This window comes from Lonchura striata, chromosome Z, assembly GCF_046129695.1.
Source record: "Lonchura striata isolate bLonStr1 chromosome Z, bLonStr1.mat, whole genome shotgun sequence".
Classification (NCBI taxonomy): Eukaryota; Metazoa; Chordata; class Aves; order Passeriformes; family Estrildidae; genus Lonchura; species Lonchura striata.
Window position 1 is genome coordinate 55,168,855 of NC_134642.1, and position 24,793 is coordinate 55,193,647.

Below are 24,793 nucleotides of genomic sequence, written 5' to 3' on the forward strand. Positions count from 1 at the left end.
CACAGAACAAAAAAATTACAGAATAACAGAATATTCTGAGTTGGAAGGGATCCACATGGATCATTGAGTCCAGTTCTTAAGCAAAGGCCCTGTACGGGGCTTAAACCCACAGTCTTGGAGTTAATTATCATCTTGCTCTAACAGCTGAGATAATGTCCATCTTAGTGGTTATAATGCTATCTAAATGATCATTATCTTGAAGCATAATTGTAGAAAAAACAATTACCCTTAATCACCCTTTACTGTGGACAAATCATTACTTCCCCTGCAATTTTTTGCCAGTACAGTATCTCTTTCACCTTGTAATCTGGGGGTACTGGCACATATACTTTGGCTCCAAGGATCCCTTGAAACCTTCCTGAGTCAGAATTCTCTATCCAAGAAGGACTCAGAAAAGTCATAAGGGACTTGGATGCAGGACTTGAATTAATACTAAGGAAATTTACAGATGACACAAAATTAGGAGGAGCTGGTTATTCCCTCTGAAGACACAGAGGCCCTGCAGAGAGATCTCGACAAATTAGAGGCCTGGGCAATCACCAACTGTATAAAGCTTAAGAAGGGAAAGTGACACATTCTGCTCCTGGGATGAGGTAACCCTGGATGAACAGACAGAATGGAGAATGAGAAACTGGAGAGCAGATCTGTGAAAAGGGACCTGGGGTTCCTGGTCAATGGCAATTGAACCTGAGCCAGCAGTGCCCTGGCAGCCAGGAGGGCCAACCCTGTCCTGGGGTGCATCAGGCACAGCATCACCAGCTGGGCAAGGGAGGGGATTGTCCTGTCTGCTCTGCCCTGCACTTGGGCAGCCTCACCTCACATTCTGGGGACAGTTCTGGGTGCCACAACACAAAAAAGACATTGAGCTGTTAGAGAGTGTCCAGAGGAGGCCCATGAGGATGGTGAAGGGCCTTGAGGGGAAGCCGTGTGAGGAGTGGCTGAGGTCACTTGGTCTGCTCAGCCTGGAGGAGACTGAGGGAAGACTTCATTCTAGTTCTGCAGTTCCCTTCTGAGGGGAAGCAGAGAGGCAGGCACTGCTCTCTTCTCTGTGGTGACCAGTGACAGGACTCAGGAGAATGGCATGAAACTCTGCCAGGGGAGGTTTAGGTTTGATAACCTAAAGGTTTTTCACCCAGAGGGTGTTTGGGCACTGGAAGAGGCTCCCCAGAGAAGTGGTCACAGCACTAACCTGACAGAGTTTAAGAGGGTTTGGACAATACTCTCAGGAACATGGGGTGACTCTTGGGGTGTCCTGTGCAGGGCCAGGAGTTGGACTGTGATGATCCTTGTGGTACCTTCCAACTCAGAATATTCTGTGATTTTTTGATTCTGAGTCAGGGCGGAGACTGAGCTGCTTCATGGCTGTCATGCACCTCTTGCAGAAGAGAAAGGAAGAGCAGGACATACCAAACAATACACTCCACCTGCCAGTGGTCTCCAATAAAGGGAGGCGATGGTGGCATTTCAAGGAGGAAAAACTACACATTGGGAAAACTTTCTAATACCTCCCTTTTCAAAAGAACAAGTAATCTGAGCAAAAGTTACAAGCCATCAGAAATAGTTAAAAAAACCCCAAAAGTCTTCTGAAGGAATTATATTAAATGCTTGAGAAGACACACTGACTTCTAAACAACAGTACTTGCCTAGGATTAAAAGCACTTGGAGTAATTTGAAAACAATGTAACCAAATACTTTCATATGTTACTAGCTTATTATTCAATTTTTACATGAAAGGGGGAAAGAAAATCAGAATGACAGGCCTATTTACCAAACTTATCTGCAAACAATGAATAGTAACACTTCCATATTATTAGCCATATAATTAAGAAATATAATTACATAACAATAAACTGGTCTGGTTTATATCTGTTCTAACAAACCTGCTTGTGAAAATATTTGCCTATATATATATATGCATATATGCATATATGCATATATATATACATGTATATACATAATTATTTTTTCAAGTATAAATTCTAATCTTACTTTCTCCACAATTTTGTCTTAACTGTAATTACTGATCTAAATATTTTCCTGAGACAAAGATGACAGACAATTGCTTTTTAGATTATGATATGTCTTATCTTTTTAGATTATGATATGTCTTATCTATGGTCAACATTTGCTTAACTTTCAGCTTTTCTGAAAAAGGAATTATTGGATAGCTACTTTCACAGTGCTCTCTGTTTTAAAGGAGAAATGCAACCTGTAACTAAGCAGGAGTCAGTATGAGGTAAAAAGCTGTATCAGCACTTTGTAAAACCTGAGTTTTTCTTTTAGTAACTACTTGAATGAACAGTGGAATGCAGATATAAATTAGTATGAATGCTTCATGCTATAGTATGAAAGTTTTATTATGTAATCCGTTTTCATAAAAAATAGCACACATTATCAATACTTTGGCAACATTATTTTAATGATCTACAATATAGAGAAGAAAAAGACTTCTCAAAAGCAACTGTGAAAATTTATCAAATGGAGCCTTATAGTTATTAGTTGACTATACGCTCTGTTGATATTTCAAGATACTTGAGATACAGAAGTCTATACAGACATGTAAAGTGATACACTCCTCTTCAGCACTGTATTATTACTCAGTAAATAAACAGGGTAAAAATAAAAATATTTCAGAACTATCTCCTATTCACCAAAGTACATGGTAAGTAGCAAGGAAACCCAGCTTTCAGTACTGTTTCCACTTTGCCAATACTACTATCAGTGCAAAAGCCCTGTTTTACTCAAGACTTATACTGGTAGACTCCCCAGAGATATTACTGTCTTTCAGCAATCCATGTATTTGCTTCTGTTAACCCCTTTTTAAGGGAATAGATGAGTACTGATATAATTAAAATCATAATAAAAAAGTCCATCTGCAGAGGCAGATGCAGAGGCAACCATGGAATACAACAGATACACAGTATGCTGTCAACATCCCACAATCTAAATTAAGACCTCATAACCAGTATTTCATCCTTACTATTGGACTACATTTCCCTTTATGTCTACTACATGAATTTTAAATGGAGAAAGAATGGGAGGAAAAATATGGGAGAGAATGGTGGGAGTATATGGGGAGCAATGAGGGACTAAATGCTATGGAGAATAGCAGGGAAGTATGACGAGCAGAACAGGGAAGAAGTGAGTAAAAAGAGGAAAGGAGAAGAGAAGGCAGCAGGAGGAATGAGAGAAGAGCAGGAGAAGAACAGTGTGGAGCAATGGTGTGACAGTAGGAAAACAGGGAGAGTGGGAGTTTGAATGGCTAGGAAGAGAAGGAGATGGGAAGAAAGTGGCAAGGAAATGTAACAAACGGGGAAGATGGCAGGATGAAAGGGATGAGCTGGGGGGAAGAACCAGCAAGAAGAAAGGAAGAAGACAGAAGAAAAGGGATAGAGATGAGGCAAGGGAAGGATTGAAGGGTTTAAAGGGGCAGGATGGGAAGAAAGAGGGGAATATGCAGGGGAGAATGGAGGGAAGGATGGAGGAGGATGAGGGGAGACTGGGGTAGAAGGAGATAGGGCAATTTGAGGAGGGTGGATCAGGAGTCTTCACCCATTACACTTCTGTCCTGCTCTTGCTTGCAACAAGTAAGACTTTGTGTTAGTCACAGCTGTGCTCTATGTAGGCAAGTAAGAATTGTAAAAGCAATATGCAAATAAGTACTGTAAGGACAGCTTTGCTTCTCTTTGTTGCCAAGGACAGTGGTATGTGGTGACCTGGCCTCTAATAACTCTGTTAGAAGAAGTAGCAATTAGAGAGTTTCTACTTACATTAAACACAGTAGAAATTTTTAAGTCTGAAAGGAAATACAGAATTAAAAGTTGCTGAAGTATAGCATGGTTCTTAAGTCCTTGTATCACCCCATTAATTCCAGATCTCCTGTTTCTGTTATAAAAGTACTTGATGAAACAACATTAACAAAAGTTCAATTAAAAGATGAAAAAAACACAATAAACTTTTCATAGCTCAACAAAAATGCTTCTCTTACCAATTCATTTCTCCTCCATCAGGAAGAGAAAAATAAAAGCATATTAATCTGATTTACAGAGTGAAAAACAACACTGAATGCACTTTTTGTCAGGGGGCAGGGGGAAGATCTCCAGCTGGTTCTCATCTGCATGCCATGATTCTTCATTTAGTTTACACTATTAAATTAAAAAACTCAGCTTTAATCTTAACTGTTACAGTATGCCTTAGAGTAGATTATATCATGTAGCATCCTTGATATAGTTTCAGACTCTGGCAAAAAATCATCCCTCTGACTAGTCGTGGCCATATGGGTAGTAAATGTATCCAACATTTTTTCATTGGCGCCTACATTATTACGTCTTGTCACCAATGGTTTCTCGGGTTTTCAAGTAAATTGTTGCACATACTGTGGTTTGGAGCTGCTGAGATGAAGCCCTACATTTATCTGCATACAGCCAAATCCTTTTTTGGAACTTTCTTTCCTTCTAATGAACTAACATCTGTTAAAAAACAAAAGTAACTCATGTTTCCAACTGTACATAAATGAGAAAAATCAAAACAACAGGACACTACCAAGAAACTACTGTTGCCAAATGTTACATGATTAAAACAAGGCCTAGAATATTGTGGGTGGACAGAAATTATACAGCATCATACCTGATTTGTCTTCATTTTGTGACTCACACCTTCTGCATAATTCTGGGATGGTCTTGAGAGAAGTTACAGAATACTGTAAAAAAGGAGAAAAAAATGTATAGAAGTAATAATTTAAAAATATACAAAGTAAGATTTTCAAGAGGTACAAGTGTCATGGACACTAAATCTACAGACCAAGGCTGCTTCTGGCAGTCTGATGGTCTTCTTAGGTTGCATGAGAAAAGCAGATGGCACCCACTTTTGTTTCCCACCAAGAGACATATGAAACAGACTTTCAAAGCCAGAGCAAAACACCTCCTCACCTCAGATTTCTCCTTCCTGCAGGTCACCATTATTCAAGGCACAATGTGAGCTACATCAGAGGTCGGACCACATTCAGGCTTCAAGGGTCTCTATTTGCCCACATGTATACCTTTTATGGTGTTGCACTGCAACAATTACCATGCTTTAAAATTACAATTCAAGCTGTCATAAGCCAATATGTAAAAGGAATGCAGATTATCTGCACTGCAGAGATTTGATTTTAGAGAGGGGGGGTGTCAGAAACAGGCCCATTTCTCTAACCTGGGCTTTATTAAAGCAAACTTGTACAATTATTTTGATGTAAATAAAATATTTACAAAATAAAACACATCTAATATGAATCAGCATGTTATTCTCCACATTAACCATTCAAAAATGGAAAGAAAACCCCAGACATGCCATAGGTATTTTACTAAACAGAACTTTTTAGTTTATACAGTTGTGGAATACCTTTGGAAAGACACAGGATCCAGTGTCATAAAACTATACATTCTGATATGCAGTTGCTTTATAGCAAGTCTTCCTTAATCCAATGCTTAAATGTTACAGGAATCTCCACTTGAACAAATGAAAATCATTATGTTTGTGAAAGAAATATCAATTACTTTGCTTATACAAAAAAAGACCATAACAAAACAGTGTTCTGGAAACTTAAATAGAAAAAAAGTGTTTAGGATTAGTGCAACTGAAATTTTTAGAAGAATACATAAACACCATATGTTTTCAAAAAAACAGATATTTCCAGTTGGTGTGCTGTTGACCAATGAAGCAAAACAACCACATATAAAACCATACGAACTTTCCACACACAAAAAAAGAAAGGATGATACATAGGGGTTTGCTGACAGTTTGTCATTCAGTGTTTGACATGCTTTTAAAGCACAGCTGGCAATCTCCTTCAAAATAATCTAAATTCAAGCTCATGTGACCAATTGCAGAGTAATGTACTTTTCTGGTACAAGTTTAAGACTGTTACTCAAATGACTGTAGTTACTTCATTAAACCTAGAAAACCTCCTAGGCCCTACTTTTTCCCTTGCCAACCTAATTCAGGGACAATAAGAACCACAAGAAGAAACCCTTTTAAGTATTCCCAGGATCAATACCCAACTTATTAATTAAATTGTGTAGCAGCATTCCAGAACTACCCAGTGATTCCAATCCCCATTAAACAAGGGGTTATCAATAAGGCTGTGACTGCTTCAGGATGTGACAGCCTAAAGCAAAAAAAAACCAGAGCTCAGACAGGGAGAAGGATGCTACTAGAGACAAATTAATACAAGTTAGACACAGACAAACACTGTGTGCTGTACTTCACTTTAGTTATTATTTAATAAAGCCTGAGCTGTTAAGCTATACATCTTGCTATTTTAGCACAAATGCAATGTTAGAATGCTGGTCTAGTAAGATTCTTAAAGGAATCCAAGGAGCGTGTCTCCAAGGAATATGGTAGCTTTGTAAGACCAGCTGTTGCAGTTTAAACTATTACACAGTTTGTAATTCAATTAGAAAGAGGCCTTTTGTATTCTATTGCTATGTATTTTGTGAGGCAACTTCAAAAACAGAAAGCTGTCTTTCTTTTTGTCTTTTTCCTGTTCTTTCATGGAAAACCAGATATTTTTTATGTTTCAACATTGCTCTAAAATTTATTCAGTTAGTTGTCCCACCACCAAAAATCTACTTTTGTAACAAATTTATAAATTAGTTGTGCATTTTATTAATATTAGCTTGATTTCATTAACAGATTTCCTCCCACTTAGCTCTGTTCTCAAAAATACTTCTGCAAATTCACATTTCTGCCTTCTGTAATTTGTGGTTAAAATGTAAAGAACCAGCTTTTGGTCCACAAAACAAATAAAATTACTTTTTCAAGTGGACCTTTCCCAAACATAAAAACAATCAATTCCCAGCTCTTCCCACTAGAACTGACTTCTCACATATCTAGCTCCAGTTCTAATAATCAGTAATGTTTTCTAGCTTTTGTACAACCATAAATTTCAAGGTTACACATGACATCAAAAGAAGTTGAGACTGCAACCCTTCCTTGGAACAGAATTTAAGACTTAATACTTATTCAACAGCATTTAAAATTAATTACTTCCAACTCTTCAGACAATAATTTCAACTTTTTTTGCATGCAAAATGAAACACTACTTGTCATGTTTCACCATTGTAGTAAGCACATCAGTCAGGGCTGAGGGCTGTGCCCAAGGGCATAACTGACTAATAGCTGAGCACACAGTATTACTTCCTCAGTCAATGCTTACTGAGCTCTTTGGTATTTAATTAAAGTCTGTTGTGGTTGATGGTGACATTCTGTAACAAACTAAGAGCTTGTTCCTAAGATAACACATGTAATGGAATTTTTGATTACTGTTTTAGGTCTGGGTTCCTTTTCTGCATTTAAGGCCTGCTGAAATAGTGAATTCTAATAAGCCCCTAAAGAACTTTGTAAGATGGAAGAGCAGTATCAACAGCAAATGAGACAAGAAACAGTAGCAAGCATTCCATGCAAATGCAAGACATTTCCAGCTTTTTCCAACAGACGCTGCTAATTCAGGTTAAAATATACAATACATTTGTTTATTATGTAACACTGCACTACAGAATCTGAATTAATGCCAATGTTAACCTTTCAAATTTCACATGGTTTTCAAATTTTAATGCAATGAGTTTTAAACAAAACACATGAGAAAAAATATCTTTAATAGAGGTTGTTCTGCTCTGTGCCACTTGTCCACCACTTGCAGATGCACTAATGTTCTAGAAGTACCAGAAAGAAGAAATAACTGATTATGAGTCGTAGCACAGAAATATTACAGAAAATAGTAAAAAACCCAAGTAAATCAAGAAACAAAAGTTACTTTTCAACATTCTGCTGTATCCTAATTGTAGTCAAAGTGCAAAGTTGTATGCATAGTACAAGTCTCTGACCACATTGTCATAACCATGACACCCTCAAAGTATGAAGGACCATGCCCACTGTTTGCAGTATCAGAACTCAAATAATTTAGCACCACCAATGATCTTGACTGGATAAAGACACCGATGACTCTGGCTTGATCCTAAATGCACAGCTCTTTGCTTTCATTTTGGTACTAAAAACAGGCACCTTCCTCCATTGCAGCCATTTTTTTAAGTGTTTCCAAGTAAATAGTCTCATTTCAGTTTATTTGTGATAGTGGAAGAAAATGTTTCATTAATATTAAATATCTTTTAAATTAGTGACTTTACAATGTATTTTCTTAATCATTTAACTGTGCAATGCCATCATATTTCTGAGACATTTATTTGGGAATAGCAAGATAAACTGAGAAAAAGTAAAGGAACAATGCTTGGTCTGATGTTGCAGGAAGGTTTTTTTCAAGAGTAGCGTCAATTTAAGCAGCTTCCAAACAAAAATCAGAGAAGGAAAGAGATTAGACTGGCATGGTGCATGTGGGTAATATCACCTCCCCAGACTAAATGTCTTTCTTACAGCTATGATGAACATCTTTGGAGCACTGATTAGGTTATTTGTGCCATGTGTTGTGTATCTTATATAGACACTTGATATGTTATTCTTCTTTTTAGCTTAAAAGGGGACCTATATAGAAACTACTAACACTGCTAGGGGTACAAAATGTCTGTCTGAAACTAATACTTCCTATGAACAACCCAGTGGACATCTGCATTTTGCTTCATTCTGAAATGGGAGACAGGAAGAAAAGAGAGAGATGTAAGAGAGAGGTTCAGATGGATGGTAAATGAATCAATCTGCTGCAGTTAATGACTGTGCCTGCACAGCGATGTAGGACTCTGCACACCGAGCCCAGCAGGACTGGTGGCAGAGTAGGCAAAATCTGGCTGTGTGTGAACCTGAGGGGTCATCCAGCTCTTTCTGTGCCAAAGGAAGGGTGCAGCAGGCTCAGGAAGGGCCCCGTGTCGAATAAATGGGAGGCCTAGCAGCTTGGGCATAGTCTTGACCACGCATAGTCTATGTCTTCCTCCTTGCCAGGCAAGGATTAACAAGAAGTGTTTAAAGTTGTTCCAAAATTCCTGATGATTCAACAGGTGTTTACTTAGATTTGAATGCAATTACTGCACTTACATTTCACAAACCTTTAAATCAGGCACAGTCTCACACTGGCACCACTGAACCTGGCTTTCATTCATATGGAGCTAAGAGAATGATCACAGCAATGATCTATACATTCAATCTCTAACAGTTTACAAGTATCTTAGCATGAGGATCTCTGGTTATGATGAGGCTATTTTGTACTATTTCTGTAAACCAAAAAATAAAATAATTTCAATTTCCTCAATTTGCCAATACAATATAAATCCTGCATTCCAATCAAAGGGTTAGGACACCTTCAGGTAACCATACCAACAGCATATAACTTGAGAGCAGGAATAAACTTAGAGGCAAAGTCAGGAAAAAAGCAAAAAGATGAAAGCATAAAACATACATTTGATAATCTTTGTATCATTTAATGCAACCTAAAGGTCTTTTTTCTCCCCTTCCTTTCTGTGAGCAGTTATTAATGAAGAAATAAATGAAAATATTCAGCTGGGTTGCTTAATGTTACTGCACACAGAATATTACTTTTGTTTAATGTAAAAAAGAGCCCCAAAAACGTGTTCTGCTGTCTGAACTACAAATATACTATATCATTTAGATCAGGAATGGAACCATCTTGTGAAGTAAGGCTGAGAGAGAATTTGGATTCTTTATCTGGGAGAACAGGTGGCTGCCCGGAGACTTTCTTACGGCCTTCCAATATATGTAGGAGGCTTATGAGAAAAATACAGAAATTATGTTTTCCAGGGCCTGCAGTGACAGGACAAGGGGCAAATAAAAAAACATCAATTTAGATTGAACACAACAAGACATTTTTTACAATGAGGGTAGTAAGACACTGCAACAGGTTGCCCAGAGAAGTTTTAGATGCCCACCACATATGATTGTATTTAGTTTATGTGGCAAACTAAGAGCAGAGGCTGACTCCATGGAGGACTGGCTGCTAGCAAAGGCTGAGCCCATCAGAGGTGTTGGTAGCACCTCTGGGATAACAGACTTAAGAAAGGGTAAAAACCACTGCATAAAAGCATCTGGGAGAGAGGAACAATAAAATGTGAGATACCAAAATCAGTGAAGAAGTAGGGGAAGGCAGAGTTCCAGATGCTGTAGCAGACATTCCCCTGCAGTCACATGAGAATACCATGGTAGAGCAGATACCCAGCCTTCAGCCCACAGAGGACCTCACACTGGAGTGTGTGAATGTGCCCTGAAGAAACCTGCAGCCTGTAGAAAGACAGTGCTGGAACAGAGTCCTGGTAGGAACTAATTCTTGTGGAGAAGAGACCACATTGGAGCAGGTTTTCTGGCAGGAACTATAACCCTGTGTGAGACCCATGCTGGAGCAATCTGCTCCTGAAGGATTCTATCTCATGGAAAGGATGTATGCTGGCACAGTCCATGAAGAATGCTGGTCCTTGGGAAGAACTCAAAATGGAGAAATTCACAGAGGATTGCCTTCTGTGAGTGGGACCCCACACTGGTGTAGGCGTGAAGAGGATGAGGAGGGAACACTCTGTGATAACCTGTCTTAGGATACAATGTAAGATGTACCCAAAAGTATGTATTCTATCACCTTCTTCATCAGCTGTTAAAACCAGGTAGGGCAGTACTCCTTATCTACTTCATGACTCACCCCTGATAACTCCAGGGGATATCTTCTGTTAATGGGCCATCAAGTCTGACTGCAAGACTGATAAAATTGTGAGATGCTCCACCTAGGAGGAGATCCAAGCATTCCTATCTGGATATGATCTGAAGCTTGGAACACAATGGGCAGCTTTAGCCACTGAATTCCAGAGGATAAGAGCTCCATAACCATCACTGGATCTTTGGCGGGTCAAGCCCTTCTACAGGATCACTGCTTCAACAGAACTATATCTATCATTTCAAGAAGACTGTACCCACCATTTAATCGGACTGCTACCAACACCCTGACCAACAGGGAGTCAGGTCATATTCTGACTCTGTCAGTGTTGCTGTATTAAAGCATTTATTTTAATTTTCCTATTAAATTGTATTTCTGACTTGGGATCTCCCACTGCTTTCCTTTCACACTAGTGCCTAACCTGAATGCAAAACCTATCCTCCCCCATCCCCCTGTGCTTACTGAGGTGGAAGGCAGAAAGAACTCAGGAGTAAAGTTGAGACTGCAAAGAGGGAGGGGTGGGGGAAAGGTGCTTTTAGATTTGTCTTTGTTTCTCATCATCCTGTGCTCTTTGATTGGCAATAAATTAGTATCACCAAGGAGTCTTTTTTTCCTATTACACTAATTGGTGAGTGGTGTCCTTCTTAAAACACAAGTTTCTTGTTGGAGTAGGACTGACAGAGTGGTTTGGTGGGCACCTGATGACCAGTCAATGTCAATCCATCACAACAAGCCTTTGAACAACCTGATCTAGTGGAAGGTATTCCCACCTATGACAGGGAGATTGGAACTGAATGACCTTCAAAGGTCCCTTCCGACCAAAACCATCTAGGATTCCATGATGTTGGAGAAATGTACTTCCCTTTTCTCATGTACAAATGTAACATAAAAACAAAAATAAAACCAAACCAACAAAAAAATCCAAAAAACTAACCAAAAAACCAATGAAATAAAAACAAACAAACCAAAGGAAAATAAATTAATAACTCAAACACACTCCCCCCACCCCCTTCCCTTATTTACTTATATATTTGCCTTTTAGATCAACTTCCTGTCTGTCAATCTTTTTTGATTATTACATTTTGGTCAGTTTTACTGAAATGGATGACAAGGGTCTGGACTACAAACAGTGGCTTTCTAAATGAAGTACATTTGTAAGTGCATAATTTTAACAGCTTTCTTGCTGCCATTATTATTAGTCACTTTTCTGCACTGGATTAGAACCAGAGGGCTAACATGAATAATATAATTTGCTAACACAGATGCTATGCAGCTGCTCTTACCAGAGCATGCTAACGATAAAACGTGAAGGTCCAGTATTTCTAAACTGTGTATGATGACATATGAGTAGATCACTAGAGTAACCACAAATGCTCTTGTTGATCTGGGTTCTGGCAACAAATCCTTTGTTCTCTTACTTGTTAAAGCAGGGAGTAAAACTGCTACCTCAATCATTTGTGATGATTTTTCATTTAATGTTCAGCATCCACTGCAAGAACAGGCTATGAAAGAAGGCAGCCTGAGCTGTTCAGCAGGAAAGTGAGTAATCTAACCCACCAGTATGCAGAAACAGCCACAATGGGAGGGACATGGAAAGGTTACATCTATTATGTTTTACAGTTTTACTAAACTGAGTATAGAAACTCTGTTTCTATACTTACCAGGACATAATCTGGCATATAACAGTAACATAAGAAAGTTGCCCCTAATAAGGCAATCACTCAAGATTGGCTCATTGTCTTCTAATATTCTGGGCATTTGCCATATTCTGATTTAATAAAAATTCAACAGTACAATAGGTACAAAAAAAAAAATCTCTTCAAAAGGGATTTTTCAGTGAATAAAGCATCTGGAATGTTTTAAAAGGAATCAGAAGTCCCAAATGCTAATGGGAAAACCAGGCATTTGTGGAAAAAAAAATTACTATAAAACTATGAAACATGGAAGGAGAGAGCAGGATACTTTAATCTGAAAATTTAATTATTAATTTATAATTTATAATATTTTATAATACATTCTCTTATGGGAGATTTAATTTATGCATTCAAGTCTATTTTTTAATCAAACATTGAACACATGAACAACTCCATTGCACAAAAAAGCAGAAACACTGGCAGTAAGAGTAGTATTATGAGTAACAAATACAGAGTACCAGTATCTCCTATAAGAACACTAAAAATGTAGAAAGTAACACTGTATTTTTATTTGCAATTAGGGCTGTTTTATTTGTCACACTAAGATCACTGCTGCCTATGAATCCCTCAAAATCTTTCTATCTCTTTCTGTACACTACCATATCACATCTATTGATAAAATGGAACTGTATTGGGAAATGGCTATTCATGAAAAAGGCAAAGGTGAGAGAGGCAGGTTTCCTACAACTGAAATACGTTTGATTTAAAAAAATGCTGTCTAAGGCTAGCACTACAGCACAGCTCATTTGGGACAATACAGGAGAAGCAACCCAGAAATGAAACTAATTTATTAATTTTGTCTACAAGTAATTTTTACTACTTGAAGGAGAGGAATCAAGTTTTCATTCCAAGCTTTTTAGAGACCTTGCCTTTACAAAACATCAGATTTTTTTTTTCCTCAATTCAACCTATTCCCTTAAATTAAGTAAAAAGAAGTTTGGCTTCTAACACGGGTGTTGCTTTTTACATCACGACTGAGACATCTAAGGTCATCTCAACTTGAAAAAATAAAATAAGGCTTGTACTTACCGATATGTCATCACTAAAATCTATTTCATCCAAATCAAGGTATTCAGGAGCTTCCATTATTCTCTTATGGACATTTTGGGTGAGTCAGCACATTAGTAAAGACCTAATTAAGAAAAATTTGTTGTATTTAGAGAGCCAAAATCACACAGAAGAGTTTTCATATAGTTGCTACAATACTGAAGCATTTAACTTGAATAGCAAAGTGTTTTATAACTTAATCTTAGGAGATAAATGCAATTTACCACCTCTACTCAGTGTATTGTAAAGCAACATTCCAATTTTCTGGGAGAATAGCTAAATGCTGTGTGAAGTAGAAGTAAAAAATATTTGATTCAGTATCACTTAGTCCCTCCAGAAGTTCAATACAGGTGGAAAGACCTAAGCTGTTGAACATCCTCATGACCTTGCAACCATAGCTGTGTTAATGATGTGCCTTCACAAAATGATGGGACATTTACCCACTGCAACTCCTGTTACTCTGCCCAAGATGGTAGAAAAGAACTGAGATTCCTGCTGTGCACAGACAACAAAGTCCTGTCACATCTTATCTCTGCTTACAAGCAGACTAACACACAATGCAGCCAGTGCTTTACAGATTAATGGTTTATCACCCCTCAGGCTCTGAGTGTATATCCCCCAGAACTGTACATCTGAATTATATCATGCGCACTAATTATCAGAAGCATTAACCATTTTCTTACTGCAAGAGGAAAAGAAGAGCAAATTCTCTTGCAAAGCAAGAAATTTTTCTGGAAAAGTCAGTTATTAGATCTGAATAAACTGAAACTTCAACAATCAAAGATAATAAACCCCTCATTGCCAATCTTAACTACAATGAAGGTGTGTGTTATCACTACAGACAAGTGAGATGGAAGTAAAAGTAGAAACGGAAGGTATTTTAAAGGAAGCTGAAAAACAAAAGCACAATGCATTTTTAAATAATGTGAGACTACATAAGGATTAAGTATTACTGTAGAAGAAAATTAAACCCTCCAGTACTTGCATATAACAAAGGAAACACCTTAAGGAAAAAAAAGACACAAACCCAATTTATTCATATGACAACTACCAAGACATATGCTTATGAATAATTAAATCAGCTGTGTAGGCTTAAATAAAATCACTGCGTGAAAATTTCACATGCATTTAAAAATTACCTACATACAGGATCTGAAAAAAAAAAAGGCTTTTCTGTAAGTGTCAGACAAAACAAAACCACAGTAATTTATCTCCCTAATAATACAGTATCCAAGCGCAAAGCTGACCTTAATACACCTGTACTTGAGAAGCCATTACAAAGAGAATCATTAGGCAAAACTCCTGTAATATGCTGAAATAGATGGAAGAGCAAATTTTGTTTCTCACCAAGTTACTGAAGCACTATCAGCATCATTTTCTCATTAAGTGAATGTTCCAGTTTTGGCTGGGGTGGAGTTAATTTTCTTCACAGCAGATAATATGGGGCTGGGATTGGGACTTGTGCTGGAAACAGAGTTGATCATTCAGGGATGTTTTTATTACTGAACAGGGCTTACATAGAGCTAAAAATTTTTCTGCTCCTTACACCTTCCCCCTGTGAGCAGGCTTGGGGTGCAAAAGGACTTGGGACAGCCAGGACAGATGATCCCAACTAACTCAATGAGATATGCCACAGCAGATGACATAATAATCTGCATCGAAAACTGGAGGAAAGAAAAAGGAGGGTGTTTGGAGTGATGAAGTTTGTGTCTTCCCAGGTCAGTGTTACGCATGATAAGGCCCTGATCTCCTGGAGATGGCTGGTCTCCTCATGTAAAATGGTGAATTAATTCCTTGTTTTGCTCTGCTTGCATGCACAGTTTTTGCCCTTCTTTACTAAACTGTCTTGATCACAACCCAAGGGTTTTCTCACTTCTACTCTCCAAGCAATTGTGTGGTGACACTGTGGAGGACAGCAGCATGTAAGAACAACCTCAACAAGCCTACAAATTTCTCTCACTGTGACTGTTAGACTTGAGTGAAGCAGTGGGAAAAGGCTGCAGAAAGGTAGAACCAGAAGCGTCTCTATCGTGAAACTCATCAGAAACTTTTTAATTTGCATATTCCCAAATGCAAAGTTTATTCTCAGAGAGACCCACTAAAATCAGACAAAAGCCTGACAATGAAAGGAAATAGCTATTGTGAAAAGGCATGACACAGTAAAGTCTACAAATTTCTGCATTTCAGAATCTCCTTAACAGAAACACAAAGATCAGTATACTTTTTAAAGATTTACGTATTTGGTAGACATTACAGCTAAATTGTGCACTGGTAATGTATTGCAGTGATTAGCAAGGCAAGGTTTTGGTAGTTGGAGAGTAACAAAGTTGACTTCTGAGAGAAGATGCTAGAAATTTCTGCTGTGTCTCATGGAGCCAATTCCAGACAGAGCACTCCAAGCCAGATCCATTGCTGATCAGACGTGAGCCCATCAGTGATGGTGGGGGCACCTCTGAGATAACAGTTTTAGGCAAGGGAAAAAATTACTGTGCAACAGCAGCCAGGAGAGAGGAGTGAGAATATGACAGCAATGGCCCTGTAGACACGAAGGTCAGTGCAGGAGTGGGACAAGGTGGTCCAGGTAGCAGAGCTGGAATTCCTCTGTAGCCCGAGGTGAAGGCCATGGAAGGGCAGCTGTGTGCCTGCATCCCATGGAGGAGCCTGTGGAAGACCTCAAAGGAGGCTGAAAGCCCTAAGGAGGCTGTGACACCACAGAAAGTCCATGCTGGAGCAGGGTCTTTGCAGGACCTGTAAGCATGTGGAGAATGGAGACTGCAGAAGCAGTCTGAAGGCAGGACTTGTGACCTCCCTCCAGAGAAATAGAGACTAGCTGTCAGTCTATCACTGTGACTACTGACATCAGTTCAAACCAAATTATTATTAGTTTTTGAAGTAAGACAAAGGCTGACTAATATGCCAAATGTATTTGAAAAATTCTGTCTGTATATGTCAGCTACCAGAGGGTGGCTTGGCACTGGAGCAGGTTTCCCAGGGAAGTGATCACAGCACCAAGCCTGACTGAGCTCAAGGTTTATTTGGACAATGTCCTCAGACACAAAGTGTGACTCTTGGGGCATTCTGTGTAGAAAGCTGGATTTTATGATCCTTTTTTGGTCCCCTTGCAACTCAGAATATTTGCATTATTCTGTATGTACTGTCCAAGACAAATTAAAGGACTGTTACTACATAAGGTGATAAATGTATGAAGTAGGATGAGCACTAGAAAAAGTTTAAAGGTTAAAAATATATATGGACAATATAACATAGAAATAGTCTGAAAACAAACCAAATCTTCAATAAGCTTCTGTTTTTTACTGGAATTAAATATATTAAAGCTGCTCACCCACTATATTTAAAAGTCAACAGAAGAAATAAATAAAGCTATTTTAAACATGTCATATAAGGAAGAATCAAGAAGTGATCCAGGGTTTTTATTTTCAACTAAAACTGAAGTTGTTCAGTTACAATTAAATTATAATTTTTTAAAATGAGATTTTGAAATAATTTTTTAAAGTAAAATTAAATTAGTCACTTAAAAATTATTCAGTTCATAAAAACCTCCAGTAAAAAACAAAACAAAACAAAACAAAACAAAACAAAAAAAACCACCATAGCTTTAGTAAAATAACTATTATTCCTGGTTACCACATATCTCAAGATTTAGAACAGAAAGATCTCAACCTTTCAAAATTATTACTTCATTCCAAATTGGAAGAAGCCGTTGAAGCAAAAGAAATTTGCTGTATCCATGCAAGGATACAAGGACTGGATTCCACTTAGTGATATAAAAAACCCATTAAGTCAGTCCACAGTCCCCAAAATCTTATCTTCTGTCTTTTCAAAACTTAAAGACTATGAAACACACAAAGGCTGAAGAAGTCAGCCAATAACCAAACCAAAGACATTTTCTCTATGGAAAGCTTGCTGAAAATAGCGTTCAGTTATATGAAAAGAAAGGGCAAGAGATGAATGTATTGGCTTTGCTACAAGATTTTTTTTTTCCTTAACAAAGTAAAATTGAACAGCACCTCAATTCAATTATTATGACTAAATAAGATTTCTCATGACTATACTTGGAGTTTTATGCAGAAGGTGTACTTTCTGGATACAATTTAACACAGTAGAAGTCCACCATGCATAATCCAAACCATATGGTAAGGATGGTAGTCAGTCAGAGCTGTGACTATTTTGAGAGCTTAGTGATGGCTGAATCCAGCACAACACCAGAAGCAGACACAATCTGAATAGGATTCACAGGAAGATCATAAGCCCAACTGGTCAAATTCAAGGTAGAAATAATTGCAACCAAAATTACAGCTGCTAGCAGTGGCTGATATGAGATGAATAATGTGTTTTAGTACCAACATCAAAGCAATATAGATGACTGTCTCTAGCTTGTCAGCAGAAATGCCTGACATTTAACCTGTAAATGTTCCTAACTGTATTTTGGAAGCTAGTAATTTAATATTCCACAACATTTTAACCGTGAAAAGGGCATTTCCTCTGTGGCAATTTGACTAGCAGAGAGACATATGCACAAACATGTATGTTTTATACAGGTTAAAGAAATTTGTTTGGCTCTCAGAAAATCACAACTAAAAGAATACCACATAAACATCACCCACATGTACTGGGGGAAAAAGTGTCTTTTTACAATTTTCTGAATAAGTTCACCAGGAGAAATCAAGCTAAAAACTCCTACAAAGAAATGGGTAATACTAGAATTATTGGTACAATAACATATTGCATATGTTTCATTGCAACAGATAGTAGTAATTGGAACCAAACTCATCCTTCTCCTTTTCAAACACACTGTTTTTCCAAAATAGATTTCCTCTGCTGTTTTCCTTCTCAGCTAAAACTAGACATCTGAGCTCAAATCCTGTTGCTAACATTCAGTACAATCAGATTAATTAGGGGAAAAAGGAACAAAAAGAACAGTTTCTAGAATAATATTACTAATACTAGTAGCAGTGAAGTATTAGATGCAGCGAAAAAATCTGTCAACTCCTGCAAACACTAAAAATCCTCTCTGGATGATGGTACATATTTTCAAGATTGCTTACAATTGTTCAAAGATTTAGTTTCTAAGGCAGACCAAGCCTTGGATTTTTCTTTCCACACAGTCTCAAACAGGCACACCATCAGAAATCCCTAGGGCCCAGTGTGCCTTTTGAAGATGAAGTAGACTCAATGCAGGAACAGCAGGAATGCTTTAAGAGTCATATCGGTCCATCACATAACCCATACTAGTGCTCATAGGTAAGAACGAGGCCCTACTGGTGAGCTTTTGCTGTCAGGCAATTAACTGAGTGAATGAGGATACTGACATAGGAGGCAGGGTATGTGCAGCCATCAGGTTCAGGCTCTTGCTCTAACTGTTCAATGTAAAACTGAACAGCGTGGAACAAAACAATGTAACTGGGAACAAAACAACGTAACTGATTTGTAACGAGGCTGTAGTGAATTCGGTAGCTTCCACAGCAAACGGATCCAGTGCCTCAGGCAAAACTAGTCTCAGTGTAGCATGTGAAAGACTAAATCCAAGAGTGAACACAGGGAAAATGTCCTTTACAGAGCCAAAATAAAACATGTAATTGAAAAGGCATAATTTTAATTATTCATGAATACACAAAAACCAAGAACAAATAATAATAAAAGATCTTGCTGTCAATTAAATCTTTATTTCAGTTGTAACTCAAAGAAATCCTGCTAAATGCCACATGGGATTTTATTTTCCACAAGTCAGAACTACTTTGACAAAATATTCAGGGATTTACTTAAACTTTCAACCAAATATAAAGTGAATCAGATGTAAAATACTTCTAAGTTTCCTTTAGAACAGTTAATATTAAAGATTAGGCTTTAAATGCCATGTCATGACAGTTGCTTTTTAATTAGGGGATAAGGTTATATTTTCCAATTATAGGTCTAAGATAACAAAATAAACATATGGTTGTTCCCTAAGCATCAGAAGCTATTAGTAGCTCAATATGAACAAGATCTGTGGACAGAAATGAAAGACACTACATCTTTAATTTAAGCACACAGTATGTGTTTCAACTAATGCTTGAAATCTGGTAAGCATCTGACTTTTATTCCCTACCATTAAGAAATACCAAGATCATACCCCCAAATTTCTTCACTTTCAAAGAAACAGATCAGTGTAACATTACATTATGTAAAATGTATTCAGCATGCAATGAAAAGCCCAGCACACAATTAAATCTACTGTTGAGGAAGAGATGTCAACACTAGGAAATGCCTAAAACTGAATTCAGTTCCTCCATTCTCATATTCTACTGTAACACCCAAGTTCTACAAAAAATTAATTTGGCCTTCCACCTCTATTTAATACACAATGTGCAGAAAGCAGTACAGTTAAATCCATGAGCACTGCCACAGCTGGGGGATGTGAGAACTGGACTACTGAACGAAGACAAGAAAGCTTAGCTACCCTGGGTTACACTAACACCTCTTTAGCTATGCCATCACTACTTATGCTCCCTGTCACCTGGCTGTGTGCTGTCTCCTGTTAAAGATTACATGTTCTTTGAGACAGGGATTGCACGGTCACTGTACATTTGTCTGGCTTTTCGTATAGCTGGTGTCCCTGTCCATTTACAGAGCTTTGTGGTGCAAGAGTAATCCAGCTAAATATAAACATAATGCAAACATAATACACTAAAGTGGGCCCTGGAAGAGGACACATTTGAAGATCTGTAGACATCTTTATTCACTAAATGCAGATGGTGCCTTTGCAGTTGGTAAGTGCCGAAGTCAAGGAGAAAGCATAAAACACATAGAAATTATCAAGCAAGCATACAGTTTTATTAGAACAGAATAGCTGAGTTGAAAGTTGAAAAATGGTCATACCACGATAATTTAGGTATGAGTTTAAATTATTAAATTTAACACTATATATATATGCACTCTTAAAAGAGCCCACCTTCTAACTCCTATTTATATTATCTTCATAATCTCTAAAGGGGAAATTACTTGGATATAATCAATACATTTTTAAGCAACATGATTTTAAGAATATAAAGAGTGACAATGAAGCTCAAATGGAGGCTGATTTCCTTTGCAAGTATACCGCTTTAACTTCATGCATTCAAATAAAATGGCAATGATACATGGTTAGACTACGTCGGTATTTTTAATTCATATAAGGGTTTGTGATAATATAATGTACTCTGAACTGCATTGTGCAACCAATTTTTGTTACCCTCTAGATCTCCCAAAGTATTTTTTCTGACTATGTGATGTAACATTTTTTCTACAACTTGTCATTGAAATTACCTATCAAGTCAGATCTTAAATATAAAAATATATAGGGAAGGCTCAATAGGAGTGGTAGGAGTTAAGAGTTAAGATGAATTTTAAATAACAATTCATTGGAAAAAAAAATTAAAAGGAAGTGACAGTGAAGCTGTGATTTATTTCAGTGAAGGAATGTATTCTGCAACCAGGATTACCTAATCCCATATCACATTTATTCAGGAATACTCCTGAGTTTAAAAGTTTACAACAGCAATTCATAATAGTATGATACCTCTAAGGCAAGTAAAACCAAAAGTACTGCTTTTAATCATCACTCAAGTACTATCAGTGCACAAGCTATACAGATAGGATAGGAAGACAGAATTCAGCAAAGCACAATTTTCCAAGACCAAAAGATGCTGTTTGCAAAGTCTTACTTCAGAAAAATTCTGCATTGCAGACATATGGAAACAATCCACCTACAGCCCTGAATAGTCCAAAATACTGAGCCCAGTTCTGTTCCTAATTAAGCCAGTGTACAAAGAGGACTGGTTTATGATAAGAACAAATGTATTTATTCCTGGCCAAAGTAGTTGAACTTTTCCTGGTTATATACCCAGACCTTGAGAACATGTGTTCTTCCATACTGGTTGCATATAAAGGGCAGGACTGTCCTGCCCTGCTCTGCAATGAGGTGACCTCACCTCAAGGCCTGCAAGCATTTTTGGGTACCTCAATATAAGAACAATCTAAAGCTATTAGAAAGTGTCCAAAGGAGTGGTATGAAGATGGTGAAGGGTCTTGAAAGGAAGCCATAGGAGGTGCAGGAGAGGTCACTTGGTCGGTTGAGCCTGGAGAAGAGGAGAATGAGCGAAGACCCCGTTCCAGTTCTGCAGTTTCCCCGTGAGGGGAAGCAGAGAGGAAGACAGTGATCTCTTCTTTGTGGTGACAGTGACAGGATTCAGGAGAATGGCATGAAATTCTGCTAGGAGATGTATAGGTTCCATATCAGGAAAAGGTTTTTCAACCAGAGGATGGCTGGACACTGAACAGGCTCCCCAGGGAAATGGCCACAGCACCAAGTCTGACAGAGCTCAAGAACTGTTTGGTTAATGCTCTCAGATACAGGCTGCAATTCTTGAGGCTGTCCTGTGCAAGGCCTGGAGCTGGATTTTGATGATTCTTGTGCTTATTTAGTGACTCGGGATTTTCTACACTTACATGATTCTATTATTCAGTCCCATGGAGCCTTAAGAGGGATGCACAATTTGCCCAATTTCTGCAGCCCAGAAAGTCAAACATGTCCAAACAAAAAGCAGTGCGACCACCAGAATCCCCAGGAGGCGATTATGCCCCTCTACTCTGCTCTCATGAGATTTCAGCTCAAATAGTGTGACCAGTTCTAGGATCCTCATTTCTAGGATCCTGTAGACCCGTTTGTGGCAGGTCTACAGGAGGGCCATGAAAATAACTAAAGGGAGGGAAAAACTTTCTTACAAGGAAAGCCTGAGAGAGTCAGGGGTGTTGAATATGAAGAAGAGAAGGATCCAAGGAAACCTTACTGCTGCTTTTCAATACTTCAGAGGGGGCTTACCAGAAAGACAGGGACAGATTTTTAGTAGAGACAGTACGGATAGAACAAAACATAATAGTTTGTTTAAACTAGACATAGGGAATAATTTTTTTGCAATGTGGTGGTGAAACACTGGAACAAGTTGACAACTTGTCATCTGCCAACTACCCCTGCCAACATTCAAGGTCAGGTTGGACTGGGCTCTCAAGAACTTGATCTGGTTGAAGATGTCCCTGCTCATTGCAAGGGATTTAAATTAGATGACCTTTCAAAATCCTTATGATTCTATGATTTTGAAGAAGTCATGTGGAAATAGGTAATAATATATGGTTCACCTACTCTTCTACTTCCATGAAATGAATGGAAAATTCATCACAACCTCAGGCATTTTATCATCAAATATATGTAACTTCTATAAAGACTGACATCTGTAAGATGTGTGTCAGCATAAACAGAGTGAAGATAAAGCATGCTTATTAAGATAAGTTCCTCATGTTTTTGGGATTTTTTTTAGCACATTGAATAATACTTCAAATAACTTCCTGCAAGTGTTAGCCTAAGGATGACATCTGAGCTGCAGTGACATGCAAGAAAGCTTTGCCAAAAAGCTTTTGTGTCTAAAATGCTACCCACCTTAGCACAAGGAGTGTCTATTTGGCTGCTGGAAGCATCTCCTTGCTTTTTAAATTCTGGTCCATTTAGTTGTCTCATAAACAACCATTACATTAATATTAAAAGAGAATGATTCTAATCCTTCATTTCCAAAATAACACAGCAACCTAGCAAGAAGAAACTAATATTGAGGCTACTGGGTGATCTGACAAACAGAAGAGTTATTTTTACTGTAATCCAACTGGAAAGGCATCTGCTCACTGTGAACCACCTCAGATTTCTTATTAAAAACCCATTATTCTCACCCAATAGTTTTATATTCCTTCAATATTCAAGCATAAAGAAACATGGACTCCAAGCATTCAGCCAGAAATATCCACTTGAGCATTTTGGAGTGAGGCCTTGAAAAATAAAGTTGTTTGCTTCACTTAGCCTTGAAAGAGAAACCTTAGGAGTTGGAAATGAATAGCTTTTATTTCAAAACTGCCACAGCATATGATTCAAGCACTGTAAAAAACTTAATACACTGTCTGCTTAACTTTGATGACAGGATCAAAAAAATAAGAGGTCAACTATCTGTTCAAGAATATTAAATAGGCTGTAGTTGATTAATTTATGGTTTTATTCCCTTTGAAGTACTACATGGTTATTTGTTCTTAATACGAAATATCCCACAGTCATGCAAAATTAATACACTTATCTCACTGCAATCTTGCTTATATGGCAACTGTTTCAGTTATTTCAGACCAGCTAACTCCTTTTATATGCTTTAGAACTTACTGATGTGCAGATCAAATCCAGATCAAACCACCTCCCTTTGTAAATAATGTATGTACATATATATGTGTAAAAGCAGAGAAAGAGAGGGCAAAAACCTCACTAGAAGATAGAGCAAGAATAAACACTACTCCATTATCATAACTTGTTTCTACAATCACTACTGTTGTTAGTGATCTCCAGTGGGACAGTGGCCACACTGGACACTCTGTTTGGAGTGAAACACACAGCTGTGCCTCGGATGTAGTCCCAGACAAACTGTAAGAAAAGCAGGTGGTGGGATTTATTTCAGTTTCTAACATCTTAACTTTTGCACTAGAAGTGGAATCGGGTCTGGCTTTGACACTTTCCAGTTGTCAGCTGATGACAGTAAGAAAAGTATGCGTTATCCAGGTACCAAACACAGAGGTACAGCTCCTGCCGAGTGTGCTGCAGCAGTATCCTTTCCTCTTCACAGTGACATGCTGTTATATTTGCACACAGGGACCACAGAGTAACTTTAACCATAATGTCTATAAGCTCATTCCTTCTTTAGTAATTTTCCATATTAAAAAAAGAGACTCTGCCTGAAAGAGGAGATTAAATGAACCAATGCACTATTCATTCTTAGCCATTTTTTTGTTAATGGCCATTAAACTAGTCCATCATGGCAAATAGCCTGTAGTTGTACTTATTTCTACTGCTGCTTTCATGACACTTACCTAAAATGTGGAGTACTACTTCCTGCCAGCCACTGACCCTGGGCATGAGGGCTGCTCCCTTCAGTTGTTTAGAAATGGTCTTTAAATGGTAATGAACTTCTGCTTTTCCTTCATGCTACTCTGTGAATATGTATTTATTGTCATGTTATCTTCAGTTACTATCTGTTCTCAAAATGGATTTGCTCATTAAACATTTTTGAGACAGCACAACTCTAAAATAACAAAATATTTCTGCTGAGAAACATTTGTGCACAGAAAATAATAATTCTCCAATCGCTATTACAAGAGTAATATTGAAGTCCATTTGAAATTACATAAATGTAAATTTAAAAACCTGTCACCCAGAAGCATAAGAAATAGTTGCAAATAAAGCAATCTACTTAAAGTGTGAAATTCTTATAATTCATGTGTGAAATGGCCACTTCCCACAAAAAAGACCAGCATAATCTCCATGAAATATAATTTACTTTCTCAGAAGAAGTGTTCCTAT

The 24,793-nt window shown here is 37.8% G+C and overlaps 1 protein-coding gene across 4 annotated transcripts in view; it reads right to left on the reverse strand.

Moving 5' to 3' along the window:
* The window catches only part of SNCAIP (synuclein alpha interacting protein), an 86,810-nt gene that overhangs the window by 38,116 nt on the left and 23,901 nt on the right, over window positions 1-24,793 (reverse strand). For all 4 annotated transcript variants that reach the window (XM_021546231.2, XM_021546229.2, XM_021546230.3 and 1 more), the window contains exons 2-3: window positions 13,360-13,462; window positions 4,627-4,699 (exon numbers count right to left, since the gene is read on the reverse strand). In XM_021546231.2, coding sequence (XP_021401906.1) covers window positions 4,627-4,699; window positions 13,360-13,416 — 130 coding nt within the window. In that variant the 5' untranslated portion in view covers window positions 13,417-13,462. The remainder of the gene's footprint in view (window positions 1-4,626; window positions 4,700-13,359; window positions 13,463-24,793) is intronic.